The sequence below is a fragment of the Convolutriloba macropyga genome, chromosome 12 (genome assembly GCF_964194025.1).
Source record: "Convolutriloba macropyga chromosome 12, txConMacr16.3, whole genome shotgun sequence".
NCBI lineage: Eukaryota > Metazoa > Xenacoelomorpha > Acoela > Convolutidae > Convolutriloba > Convolutriloba macropyga.
The window spans coordinates 52,459,110-52,473,809 of NC_134479.1; the positions used below are offsets into that span (position 1 = coordinate 52,459,110).

A 14,700-nucleotide genomic window follows, 5' to 3' on the forward strand; every position below is an offset into this window, starting at 1 on the left:
TAGATGGATAAAAGATTATTCATGATGTGATGGTCTCAAAGAAACATCGAGAAACTTAGAAGTTTTCTTTATTAAAGTTTCAAAGAACAAAAGAAGAACTTACCTGACGAACATTGTTGTTATGTCGATAAGTAACGGTCACAAAACTAAACTCAGTTCTAATTTTGTTTTGGCGCTATCATTATCTTATTGACCTATCAATCATGTGTCAGAAGTAAATTCTCCCACCAACAGAAACCTGACTCTAACATCCACTGAGCTCCAAGTAATGAACTCGATTGTACCTAGGCCATATATGATTTTCATGAAATTTGATGAAAATAGAAAATCACCTCCGGAATTCAGAACTAAGATCTATTCACATGTCAATCAACTAAAATACTTTTAGCTAATCTAAATTTTCTCTGTATATTTTCGCATAGGTAAGTACTATAAATACAAGCTAAATTTTGTATATTTTCAGTTCCAAATTTAATCTAAAATTCAACTTATTGAACTCTTTTGACCCGTGTTATCGACCACAACAGACAGACATATTTTGGATTTACAGAATGCAGAATCAGCTACTGCGCGGATTTTGTCTTTTGTGGCGAAAAGTTGAGCAGAGAAGAAAGAGGACAAAATCAACACCGATGGTACTGTACAGGAGCTACAGGTAACCAATCTCTTCCTTAGTATGTGCGTGCAAGATGCAATTATTAAACTTAGGTCCTATTAAACTAATTAGTCCTGAGAATTTAATATACACTCCGTATAAAGGCATCAGATTGGCGATTCAAAATTATATTTCTCCTAAAGAGAGAGTAGTAACGGCAGAAAGGGCTAAATTTTCTGTCCCTAATACAAGGTGTAGGGGGAGTCAGATGACAATTTCCTAGCACGCCTTAGAGAAGAAGCACGCTATTGTGACTTCGAAAAACTGAAAACAGCTGCCAACCCCGAAGAGGAGTTGGTAAAAATAAAGTTTATCACAGGTTTGAGGTACCCTGAAGCAAAAATTAGACTACTAGACGGTATTAAAGCAAAACCAACACTGTCGATTACTGAAATGACCAAGAGCTTACAGTTCAGAAGTCAAGCAATGGCTTTTGCAAGTTCTTCATCAGCTAATAAGCCTTTTACTGTGAAAGAAATTGGGCTGAACTTCAAAGACTTTTCGAAAGACAAATTAAAAATTTACGACTAATAAAAGCAACAATATGTGCACTAGGTGTGGAGGTAAGCCACATTCTAGTAGACCCTGTCCAGCGCTAAGTAAAAAACGCAACGCCTGTGAAAAGGTGGGACACTTCTCAAAAATGTGTAGAAGCAAAACCCAGCCAAATTCAGGTAGGTACAATAAACAGAATAACTTCTGCGAAAAAAATTTCAGAGCAAGCATCTCCATCATCGGAGATGGGAATGTTTTATACTAAGGAACAAATCTTTAGCATGTCTGTTGACGGCAAAAACATCAAAATGTGAGAACAGAATTTGAAACACAGCGTTCCAATACAATTCAAATCCTTCCTTTGAATTGCAAAAATAACAAACAATAGATCCACTCAAAAACCGCTAACTCGTCTTCTGCATACTATACAAATTTTACTACTAAACAATTTAAAAAAAGCTTTGCAAAAGCGTTTAATAATTTCAAATTGACATATATCTCCATATATCTCAGATATATCTCAATTTTATTGTCGAAATTCGCATAGGCAGTAATGTACAATTTTCTGTGTACTTTGACTTAGTGGATTTGCTCTAAAACCGAGACTGAACAGATCTCCTAAGTGAGAAAAATGGTCAAAAACATTTTCGGTTGCGCAAATTTTACAGAGTAACGACTAGAACACATTTTAAGGGCACGGATGTAAATAAATTTGCCAATCGTTGAAGACAAATGATTTGGCAGCCTTAGAATAAAAAACAGTAAATTTAAAATAATTTCAAAAGAGTCATTGATGACGAAAAAAAGTTTGGCTTAACTTCTTTTTACTATTAGCAATTTTCTAGTGTAGTAAGTACCAAAAAGTTACAGAGCAAGCAAAGTTCAAGAAACTCTAAACATGCAAACGAACATCGACATGCTGATTTCCGATGTTTAAAACTTAACTTCAATCTTTAAGGTCAATCTTGTTTTTGAAATGTTCACTTACGCTGCAACGTTACGGGGGAGACAAAAAATATAACTGACAAAAAAGACCACCGGATAAAGTGATCAATTAAAATTTTTTTAACAAGGCGGTTTCATAAGGGCCTTTACTAAACTTGCAAAAACAAACAATCTGGCAGCAAAAAATCAAGTAAATGAGAAAGATTGTTATCAAATTAGCCGAATAAATATAATTTGCCAAAAACTAAGACAAAAATTCTCTGCTTTGACAGCTACTTAAAAAATTCAGAAACGACATAGCGAGTAATATCTCACGGTTGTTATGGCCATCAAGTTGTTAATCTCCCCGGAACAGTCGAGGCGTTGAATGACTTCAAGAGGGCAATAATCATGTGTCAATGGCTTTAGAAAAAACTCTTCGTGTGGTGCAATTACAACATTTGCATAACTTAAGCTGAACGGTTCCTGATTAGACTTCGATCTTCCACCACTTTTCTCAACAATGTTTATTTAGTAACAGTGGCAAGAATAAAAAGACCGACCTTCGCGCTAAGCTCATGCGCAGTTAGACCTCTATTGCAATCAATTTCTCTATTATTTGGTAAATCGAGGGAACAATTTATTAATTCTTAAATTGTGCAACTTTTCTTATCTCAACGATAATTGCTTCCTTACGCTTCATTTGATCAGATCAAAAGATAATCAATTGAGCAAAAACAAGGAAAACTAGAAACCATTCAGCAAAAAAAACTGACTATATATCGTCTATGAGACATTGAAAATCATATGGAAAACTACACAATGCGCCCCAAGTTAGACAGCACGTGCCATTACATAGTAAATTATTAGGCAAAAATATGGTCACGTGCTTCTTTGGGGGGGGGGGGGTTGAAAATGAGTCTTTCCCATAATAGCCCCCCCCCCCCCCCCCCCCCCCCCCCCAGCTTAGTGGTTAGATAATCTATAGTCCCCTAATTATGGTAATTATAATATAATGCGGAGCTATAATTTCATGGGGGCTATAGTGGGAAAGAGCCCAAATAATATGCACCCATGGAGCCGGGGTTGTGGGGGTGGGGGGGGGTGTTTACAAACGAAAAAGATCGAAACTCACACATTTACTCATCACATTACGCCCGAAAGACTCGGTAAATTACGTGAGAGCTAATCTACAGCCGAGGGGTACTCAAAGGGAAACGTCTCCAAGCTCTTTTCAACTTACAATAGGAGATATGTTGTCAATTTTAGTCACCACACTCCCTCCCAGTTTGTCAATTGTCTCTTTAATCCATGCTTGCAATTCGGGGAAAGACGGACTGTGATCGAAGCCAACCTCGTCATTCTCTTCATCGTCCTCGGATGATTCATCAGAAACAGCCTCAGAGTTGATTTCTAAACATTGAACTTGATTAATATAAGTAAACAACGCAGATAAACTATCATTAATTTTGACAATTAAATACAATGGACCTATTTTTTATTTTAAAAACGTAACCGATATAAGATTGCGCAGATCTTTTCTGTTTTTGCCCCCATTAGTATTGGAAAAAACGTGTTTACCGACCAGCCACCCGACTTGCGCCCCCCCCCCCCCCAGATACAGAGCACGTGGCATTACATAGTAAACTATTATGTAAAAATATGAGACGTGCGTCTGGGGGGGGGGGGGGGGTTGCAAATAATATGCGCCCACTAAGCTCGGGGGGGGGGGGGCACAAACGGAAAAGATCCGATTGCGCTAATTGCTCTCGATCGGGCGCGGGGCTGACTTTTATTAAATAACCACACTGAGTAAGGGGGTTGAAAACTGGGAGTGGTGAACTCTTAATATCATTTTTTGAAGTGAAAGTAGCCATTCGAGTTCAACTGATTGAAATTGCGAATGAGAGACCTCTTTTCATAAAACAAAAGCCAAAAAAGGAAACAACTAGCAACCAATCGCGAATTCAAAAACGTTCAAGCACAACTGAAAAGACACAAAATTACAATGGTTGCTTCGAACTTTGTGAGAGCAACTAATCAAACTCTTGTAGAGCCGTCGCTTAGTTCACAGCTATCTTATAGACAAATTAGTTATTTGGTTTAGCACGAATAAACTAAGTATATGTTATAACATAAATCGTAGTCGCCCGATGTAATTAGTGCCCTGACACGACGCTGGCAAGGAAGTGCTAGGCACAGGGCACGAGTTGACTAAAATTAATGTTCTAAGCAACTTAGAGAATCAAAGTAAAAATTATGTCACTTTCTCGAACCAAAAGCTCCAAAGCGAGATTTCAATAGCACTAGACAGCAACTACGTAGGACAACTAAGTGGGGCGAACGAAATCAGACCTATGAGTGCATCTAAGCGGGCAAGAAACGTTGACAAATGCGCGGTGAACACGTATTTATATCGCGTACATATTTCCTGCGTTAGACTTACAAGATATAAATGTAAAATACTTGACAAAGTTAAGCTGCCTCGGAAGCTTTAGGCCAGGCCTTTTTCTCTCTGATTCTTTAATGCGCTATATCTTAATGACCAGGCTCTTCCGATTCTGCTCTTATGGCCTTGAGCGCAACTCACTATCATACTCTGAAAAATTATACGAAGCTAGGAGCATATAAGGTTACAAGCACACATTAACTCTTTGTCAATTCGTTAATAATCGATTCGTTGTCTTTGTCAAAACCCCAGTTTTCTGCTGGCTCATACTTAAAAGCTCTCGAACAAAAAACAAAATAGCAACAACTTCACTTGGCAGTAATGTGATCTTTTTGGAAACCTTCAAAATCTGAAATTTGTCAAAGTTTAGTGAAGTATTTAGTTTTGAAGCTAAAATATTGCTCTAAAATGAAGCAAACAATTTGAACAATTTTGTGAAAACGGAAGAAATAATATCGACGGAGTCGCTCCAGAAGAATTGTGTTCCTTAAGATTTTCAACTTCACTTAATTGACTGCTGTTGGATTCTTATCTGATGAGAATTTTTGACCCTTTATGAAAACAAAACATATCCGGGGGCACTCGAATTATTTCCTTTAGACAACCGGTGAACGGTTGACTTTGGTTTCAGCCAGATTAAGTATAGGGTATATGGAGGCTACCCTAAGACGGTAAAGATAAAAGAGGGGGATTAAAACGGGTGAGTGTGTGGTCCAACATGACCCTTTAAACCATGGCCCTTTAATCTGCCTTCTTAAACATTTCCCAGCAGCATCGGTGAATCATACACTTACATTACAGCCCACTGAAGTTTCAAGAAAGTTGCTCAAATCCTTAAGGCACGCGGGCCTTACTTCGGGTTATAAAAAGAAAAGAATTTCCTACAATGTTTCAGCTAAAAACTCAACAAGCAGTCAAGACCCAAACGTTTATCGAGAACAATCAAAAAGTCTGAAAAATGTGAAGCAAACCGACGTTTACAGTATCGGGACTATTGTTGATAAAAGTGCGCGAAACAGTTTTTGAACAGAAAACTTGAGAGAGTAACTTTTGAAGGAAAAGACCTCGAGGACTGCAGCTGGCGCGACGGCTCTTCCATGTGAATATTGAAATCCACCGTTTTGCACAAGGCATTTTGAATAGAGCACGCTTAGCTCTTGATACAAAAACCTACGAATAACTTTTTGCTATGTATACTGAAGTTTGATTAATTGTGATGCATTCGATAATCAACAATGAAATAATAATAAAACAGAATTTAGGAAAAAGTCCAAGGGTTTTACATTAACCCCAGTTTGTTTCGTTCAGTTTATTAGATAACAAAATTCAGTTTTTTCACGTTCATGCAGTTGTTGCACCCACACATAATTCGCCTGGGTTTTGTACTTCAGCCTCCTTTGCTTTGTGGGTCAGGAATGTTTTTATTTCACTGATAGTCTGCTTCATGGCAGTCATTTCCACTTCGATATTTTGCATTTGTTTCCTCTGGTTTTCTTTGTTCTCATTAACATCTTGCATGATTGTTTCGTGGCATTTTTCTCCAACACATTAATTGCATAATAGAAGAACATTTTTTCCAAGTGCGAGGATTCCCTTCAGTGCTACCTCACTAAGCTCCGTGCATTGCTCAGATAAATGCATTCGATTTTCACACATGGCGCAATCGAATGACTTTTCATTTTTTGGTATCTTCTCATTACAGGACGAACAACTGTCGGTAACCAATTTCTTTCTAGTGTAGTGCTTGTTCATTATGAAGGAGGAGAGGACAAGCGACACAGGGTACTTAGTGGAGGGGCTCGGAGCCAAGGACTCACAAACCTAACCTGCACTAAGCGTTGTCTTTTTTCTGTCTCTTTGCTTCGCGCTTCTCCACCTGGTTCCTTCTCTTCTGTCCTCGTGTTTTGAAGAGTCGTTCTATTCGGGGGTAGTGATGAATTATTGCCGATAGAGTGCGCAGTTCAAGATCTGGTGACTGATGCAATTTTCTGTACTTTTCGATTATATGGTCGTCGCTTTTCTCCGTTGGGCTAAGGATATGTTGGGTAATGTTGACAATAAAGCAAGGTAAGGATCGGAGTGAGTCAAAGATTTCAGGTGCCCCTTCGCGGTGGCAATAGACAATGCAAAACAAATTTGGTAGACCGCGAAGTTTCTCAAGTAGGCTGGTAACCTCGAGAGGGGTGACTTCTGGGTGTTTGGAAATGGTATTATTAATGAGATCGTGCCAGATAATAAAGTGTTCGTAGTGCAATGATTCAGAAATCAAGAAATTTGTAACGTCACTCTTTGACTTTGGATTAATGTTTAAGCCGGGGAAAGAGTGAACTAGCTCCTGAATTTCTTCTCGTAGGTACTCTTCTTCAATGGAATTAACAGAATGGTAAAGTGAGCTAGCGCCAAAAATTTTAAACGATTTAAATCGATAATGAATTACCAGCGTCTGAATTTATAAAGTGTTTAAAAAAACCATAGCTAGCGCCAGTCTTGAGAGACGCCATCAATTACATTGTTCAAATAGATTTTAAACCGACAATTCCCTCCAAAAGTTAACTCCCATTTACTGTTAAGTTTCTGGCCGAAAGCTTGCTTAAAACAAATGACGATTTTATCGACTAGGTCAAAATCTGTACCCCTACCTGCATTATTAGCAGGTGACAAACTGTCTTCTATGTTATGTGCTGATAAGTCGTCAGCAACGTCACTAATATGGTCACCAATTGATCCTTCATCCCCGTCGCCGTCACCATCCGTGTCTCTGCACAAACAAAAAGAATTGGTTCGACCCAAACCAGTCCAATTGAAAATTGGTATACTGACGAAATTTGGGGGAAAAACAAAACGCGAAGAACAACACCAGGAGTCTACTAAAGCTGAAAACTGACTCCGCTGCCTAATATCTACGTAAGCAACCATCTCCAAATAATTGAAACTTAAAGTCCGAAATAACAGCAAAAACAGAACACAAATTACCGAAAGTGAACGGAAAAATGCTCCTGAATACAGAAAATTAGTTCAACGCCGTTTTATTACTACTTGAAAATAAGGACCGGAGATAACTTGGAAAGAAGTTTTGTACTTATTAGGCAAAAATTGCTGATTAAAAATTGAGTCAAATAGTTTGACTTAAAATTGTAAAAAAAAATGCCAGTCAAGCTCAAAAGATTGTGACTTCAGTTAAACGAAAAACAAGAATGAACAGTAAAGAGAATAAAAGAACATATACCGAAGAATTCCAGAAACTTCAGAGCAAAAAGCTGACCAGACTGACATCGCCAATTTAATTATAACTAAATCAATATCTGCATTTGAAATGAACACAATTGGAACATTAACAGATTGAAAAAAAAATGATTGCACTTCCAAAAAATTACATTTTTCATTTTTTTTGTTTTTAATGCATTTTTCAAATTTCTTTTGCACTAAAATTTGTATTAAAATGCCGCCAGATGAGTTCAGCTGCTTGAAATTGGGAATCAGAGAGAACTTTACATCAAGCAAAAACCGAACGTCAAGGGCGTAAAAGTCACTCGAAAAGTCAGGAAACGGTCAAGCGAAAATTTAGCATTAAAAAATACACACACGTTTACAATAATTGCGTCTCTTCGAGAGCAAGCAAAAACATTTGGAATGCTGTTTTCAATCAACCCCAACTGAATAAATAAAACTAAGGCAAAAGACAATTAGGCAAAATTAATTTTAGATACGTCAAAATCACCAAATTAGTTAAAAACAAAAATAATTTAATACAACACCAACTCACTAGTCAGTTCTAGTGGGACAGATCGGGCGAAAATGAGCGAAAAACAAACTACTTCGAAAAGGCCGTACTGTAGCAAAAAAAATCTAGTTCGCAAAGCAAAAATTTTTTACACCAATGTTTCTCGCATTCTCGTCTCTCTTTAATTTTTTCATCAAATTGACAAACAATTAGGTTAGGAAATTCCTGTTTCGCACGCCAACAAAAAATGAAAACAGGCGCTCCTTCGATATAAATTCTCAAAGGAAAGCAACTAAATAATAGCCGTTTGAGGAGCAGACAAAACAGGATCGGAAAGCAATTTTCCAGTCCATTCTTTGCTACTCTGCAAATGTCTTGTAATTTTCAAAATATGTACAAAGTTTTATCCATCGGAAAAACTGATTTTAATCACGATATTTACTCGAGCCGAGCCAACGAAGGATTTGTGCTTTGAAGTGCTTAAGCTGGTAAAGGCCTAGTTCTGATCAGAAAATAAGGGCGTTATCATAGCGTAATCAAAATCGCCACTTGCAAATCGCTTCAATAATCGGCAAAAACAATTGATTTCACTTCTCTCAGAGTCACCAAAATCACTTTTAGAACCCAGCAATCCTCAAAAAGAAGAGTGGTTGTAAGTAAATTATTGCCCATGCACCTTGATTTGAGTATATCAACCATTAAACTGAGTGAAAACACAAATCTGTAAAATATAACTGACCTGATAAAAATGTCTACATTCCGATTTCATTTATAAGTTAGTCTTACCTTCCGATTTTTGATTTAACTAATTGTTAAGTAACTGAAAGCTGATTGATCGTAGAATGCAACCAACAATTCATTTTTTAAGTTTTTCAAGTTTTTTTTGCCAACAAAAAATGAACAAATGAAATCAAATTTCAACCTCCAAACACATTCACAATGTACCCTTTTAAAAATCTACTATTATCGAAACTTTTCAAATTCATTTTATGCTCAGTTCACCAGCATAAAAAGACCAAAAATGCCGAAAATAATATTGCAACAAAAATTCCAGCTAACAACCATGCCAATTAAATTAAGTACATAATTACAAAAGTATTGTTCATGTGAAAAACAATAGAGTACTGTTATCTCTAACCTAATTGAAACATTTAAAACATTGGCATTAAACTTTGGTCATTTATTTGATAGCAGTTATCTTCATACTCTAATATGAAAGTTCGAATTATCTAATTAGCAATACCTCTATCAATACTTCGTGAAGCAAATTGCCAGCATAGCAGGCAGATTGCCAGAAAACAGCCGCGATAGACGCTTGTGGCCTTCCATGAAAAGAAAAACTAAAGAAACTAGATAGACACAAGACCACCAACCTTTAATAGACCACTGGAATTTTTGGTTAGATTCGGACTGTCATTTTTATGAGACACATAAGCTCTATAAGGAAAAAGCACTAATTAATATTCCAAATCAAAAACTCAAGAACCTAATACTCAAGAATTAGGGCATATACAATTGGCACTACTTAGATCCACAATATTGACCTTTAACTAGTAGATCTTCATAAAATTTAAAGTTAATTAAGCGAGTTCCGAAGTCATTTTTTTGAGTGAGGTAAGTCACGCAATTGAATTAAAAGCAGAACAAATGAGGTCAATGACGTCATCTGTGATGTACATAAATTTTAACTGCAAAGCAGTAGAAATCACTGAAATTGATAAGGTCAATTCCAAGAAGTCAGGTCGCAAGAATCATCGATGCAGACGACGAAATAAAAAACATAGCCGGAAGAACTCCGGAAGCAACTCGATGCGTCAAAACTTCACAAAAAGCCGTAATTGCAGCTCAAGCCATTACCTTTTGTATCAAACCATTATTTCATTACCTCTCTAGGTCTGCTTTAAAAATTGGTGAAATTTAACCCACTGTCACTAAGAGAAACAAATTACTGAAAACGTTTGGTAAAGTTAAAAAAAGTCTGAAACAATTCGGATGGTCAAAACACTGATAGGCTCAAAAAGCTGAAAAGGCTACCAAATGCAATCAAATAAATCACGATCCTAGTCTCAAAAAGAATGCGAAAGCAAACGGCAGATAAATCTTAGAAACTGAGTTAAATTTTACAAAAAAAGAATGCTCAAACTTAAGAAACAGAAAAACACTACAGTTAGATTTCTAATCACTGCAATTAAGACATAAAACATAATTCTTCCTTGTTGTATATTTGCTAGACAAAATGATTTCATACTAAATAAAAAGTTAAATTAATCATAGAAAAGACATAAGCAACAGAATAACCTTCAAAGGCAAAAAATTGTTTACAAACAAAACCAAGGCCGCAAGAAAATTGCTATAAAAGCGATAGGTGGAATTTTAGGAAAAGGTTTTCAAGCAAACTCTCAGTACTGCCTTATGCTGAATGAAATTGATTGCAAACCAAAGAAATGACGAAAACCTAAGATAAAGCTGAAATCATTCAATTTTTAACAACTGAAAAATCAATTTAACGAACATAAAAGTAGGTAGGACAAAGCTAGAATGATATGAAATATAATGTGAGGAATATGGATACAATGTAAAACACACCGTAACAAAAAGACTCTTGATTTTTGAAAGTTCAAAATCAAATTAAAAAATCAAGAAAAACGAGGAAATTTCATTGTTCAGCATTCGAGGCATAGAAACGACAAAGAATCATCAGAGGCAAAGTGCCATCCTCCAGAGAAGAACAAACAAAAGTAAAAACAAAATTCAAACATCCGAAACATTGAAACTTAACTCCAAAAAAGGATTGAAATTTCATTGAAACGAAATTAAAATCCCTGTTGCACAAAAGACTATTTCTGGTTATCAAAACCCAAAATCTGAAAGATCCAAAAATGAGGAAATTTACAGAAAAAAGACAAAAATAAACTAAAAAAATTGAGAAATATGTGCGAATTTGGAACTTGAAACGCATTTTCAGGCTCTGCAAACCACTCTGGTATCCATTTCCGAGGTATACATTTCAATATAGCACGGAATAAAAATTATTTCCACAAAAAACAAACTAAAAGCAAAAAAACTGGGCCACTTAGACGAACAAACCGTTATCTATATGTGCCATTCTGTCAAAAAACACTTTTCAAAGTCAAAAAGCCATTCAATGAACGCAGCGCATGATCAAAAAAACTTCTCTCGCTCAGACAAAAATTAGTTCACACGGCATTTTCACTCACTTTCGCTTTTAGGACAAAACAGTGTCTGAACGAATAGTACTTCCTGTAAAAAAACCCTAAGAAAACCAATACTCCTCTTCGAGTCGTAAAAAACCACGATGTCCCCAATAATAGCCGCTATCGCTTCGCGGCTGTTAATCAAACAAAATGCAAGCGGCTGACTTCTTCAGTATATAGTTGGTGCTTCCGGGAGGTAATTTCAGCTTAAACGATTGAGGGGAGAATAGTAGAAAACGGGTTTTGGAAGAGTGCGAAGGGGAATGAGTGTGGGCGATAAGGAAGGGGAGGGGGCTGGAGTGAGGAGGACTAGTAACTGATGGTGATAGACGAGTGAGGGTATAAACTAGCAAAGCTCAAATACCCTCCGGGCTTACCTGATTTTTAAATACCCGATTATCCTGTTTTCTAGGACGAAAAGTCAAATGGTCCGACCAAAAATTAACCTATCAGACGAAAAATCGGTAGTACGAAAAATCGCATAAAAATAAATATCAACAGGACTAATATTATGGCTACTTACTTTTTGGAGAGCAAAAAGCACAATCAGTCGAAGGAAGCATTTTTGATTCAGAATTGAAGTTCGATTTTAATCAGATTGCGACAGTACTTACCTGAGCATAATAAACGTGTCACACATCAGATATCTGACAAAATCCTCCGACAATTCAGTTCTGAATTCCGGCAACATCAAATGTTTGCAACTGTTCAGGAGATCCGATCCGTCAAACATTGTAATCTGCAATTAACTCGACGGTAGTTGTACTATCTGAGCCTCCTATTCAATACATATTAAATCGTCCGTCACCTGCAGAACAAGCACGGGGTCCCACCCTTAACCAACTTTCCCAATGGGAACGTAATTAATTGGGAACCCGATTGTATGGGCTTGTTGGGCCAAAGTGAAGACCCGACTGTGAGTCCAAATGCAACTTTGCCGCTACCTCAAGTTTGCGAGATTTAGTTATTTTCTCTATTCAAGTTTAAATCGTAGTTTTTGTTTAAATCCAAAAACAACGCATGAAAACAAATGCGGAAACGGAAACAACGAAGAGGAACAATTTGATTAAACCGTGAAACCAAACAAAAAAAGAACCTCAATGAACTGACTCGAAACAAACCTTATTCGAAGTTTGAGAAAAGCCGAGAGAAGTCGCCGTTATTGTGTCAAGACCAAAAACTACCAACACGCAAGAACCATTAAGCCCTCTTGAACCGCAGAAGAAAAACAACCCAGTGATGTCGGTTGAACTACTATAGAACGGCCGACGGGGACTAGATTTATATACCGCCCACTTCACAAGGGAGATAGCTGCCTGGATAAAATCACTAGTGAAATTCAAATGGTATTTAAGAGCTGATTTTAGGCACTTTTTATTTTTAAGCACTTTTAATTCAAAATCTAGCAATAAAACGCATTCAATTAAATCCTACTTCTTAAAACTATGAATGATAGATCAACTTAGATCATGCCAAATTCAAAGAATCAATCGTGAAAGTAGCCGAACACCATTTTTGCTTTGAACCTTCAGGATGGATTTAACAAAATACATGAAGAATCTTAAAACAAAAAATACCCGGCAGATTGCCGGAAAAAGCTGCCATTGGTTCCCATGACACCATTTGCGATTGAAGGAAACGAAAAACAATGATAAAAATCATTATTCCACATTCTTTGATTGGATTTCTAGTTATGCATACCCCCGTTTCTTAATGAGTGGATGCATGAGCTAGCATCAATATCAAAACGCATTAGATATGTAAACTAAAACTAAGGCGTATAATAACAAAGTTCAAGCAGCGGGCATCTAAAATTGGGCTTTATGGGTTTATCCAGTTTTCATTTTAATTTCGTTTTTATAAACTGATTCTTTTCACTTTCGATTGCTTTGCTGAGCAACTGCTGTTTAAAAGCACTTTGAAAAAAATGAGCAGAGAAGGAAAATAACCTAGAGAAGTCAAAACGATTTCATGCAAATTGTTGAACAAGCTGTGAACAAAGGCGAAGCGAAACAAATTTTTGTTCGACGAAGTACGAAACATAGCAGGACAAGTCGTGACACAGAAGAATTTTCATGGATCAAACAAAAAACCAAGACCTATAATGGACTAAGAATGGATTGGAAAAATTAAAAAAAAATCAGATAATCGAAAAAACATTAAAAAATCAATGGCAAAATGCCTGATGTGAACAAAAAAACACTAGCGAAAAATCAAATTTTTGTTCAAACACACTTTTCTGACTCTACATTAAAATGCGAGCCAAAAAAATGTCATGCCGCAAAACCAATGGCTCTTTCGCTTTGAGAAAAACTTGAGAAATTGAGTCGGATTTCTATTTTTTGACAAATTTTGAAAAAGACACCTTTAAAAAATTGTATCCTGTGTAATAACCAGTGTCTAAATGCATAACCCTTTAATTCCTTTACCAATAATTTCAATAGAACGATACAATCCGCAAAAATAGTCTAAAAACCTTCAAAATAGTTGTAAAACTTTCAAATTATCGTTATTCTCTTTAAAACGTTATTTCTGAAAAACTTCCAAAAGGTATCGAAACAGGCTAAAAATTATTACTTTAGTCTACAATAACTTGTTAGAACTAAAACAAAAACTTAAAAAATCAGCTTCAAAAAGAAGCACGTAAACAAAATAATCACTCGCTTAGCGAAAATTTTACACCTACATTTCTCACTTTAATTCAAATAAAGTATGAACAAAATAGCTGCACTGTCTTTTCTACGATATTCGACTTTTATCACCGAAACAAGTTTATCAAACTATTACAACAAACTCCCTAAAATTCCGGTTTCCTTGCGACGTAAAAAAAGACAATTGGAAAGAATAAGAGCGCTAAAATAGGCGGTTGAGTAGACGAGGGCGGCTATTGACAACATAAAATTTTATCCTTGCACAATTCATTCATACCTTATGTCTTCCTAAAAAAATGGCGCATCAGCAGTTACTTTTCAGACTGGAAAATATACCCGGCAGATTGCCGGAAAATAGCCGCCGTTGATTCCAATAATTGGGATTGAAAGAATAGAAGATATTGAAAAAAAAGATTTTTGTACAAAAACATTTCTAAGTCCGATTTATTGGGATTGAAAGAATAGAAGATATTGAAAAAAAAAGATTTTTGTACAAAAACATTTTTAAGTCCGATTTATTTTGATGGTATTTCGCAGTTGAACATCTTCTGTTTCTTAGAGAGAGGCTATTGGGGCTACTATCAATACCA

The 14,700-nt window shown here is 36.3% G+C and overlaps 1 protein-coding gene across 1 annotated transcript in view; it reads right to left on the reverse strand.

Moving 5' to 3' along the window:
• Positions 1–12,194, reverse strand: part of LOC142350362 (uncharacterized) — a 66,566-nt gene extending 54,372 nt beyond the window's left edge. The window contains exons 1-3 of the mRNA XM_075402202.1: positions 12,074–12,194; positions 7,163–7,281; positions 3,318–3,487 (exon numbers count right to left, since the gene is read on the reverse strand). Coding sequence (XP_075258317.1) covers positions 3,318–3,487; positions 7,163–7,281; positions 12,074–12,192 — 408 coding nt within the window. The 5' untranslated portion in view covers positions 12,193–12,194. The remainder of the gene's footprint in view (positions 1–3,317; positions 3,488–7,162; positions 7,282–12,073) is intronic.
• Positions 12,195–14,700: the final 2,506 nt, after the last annotated feature.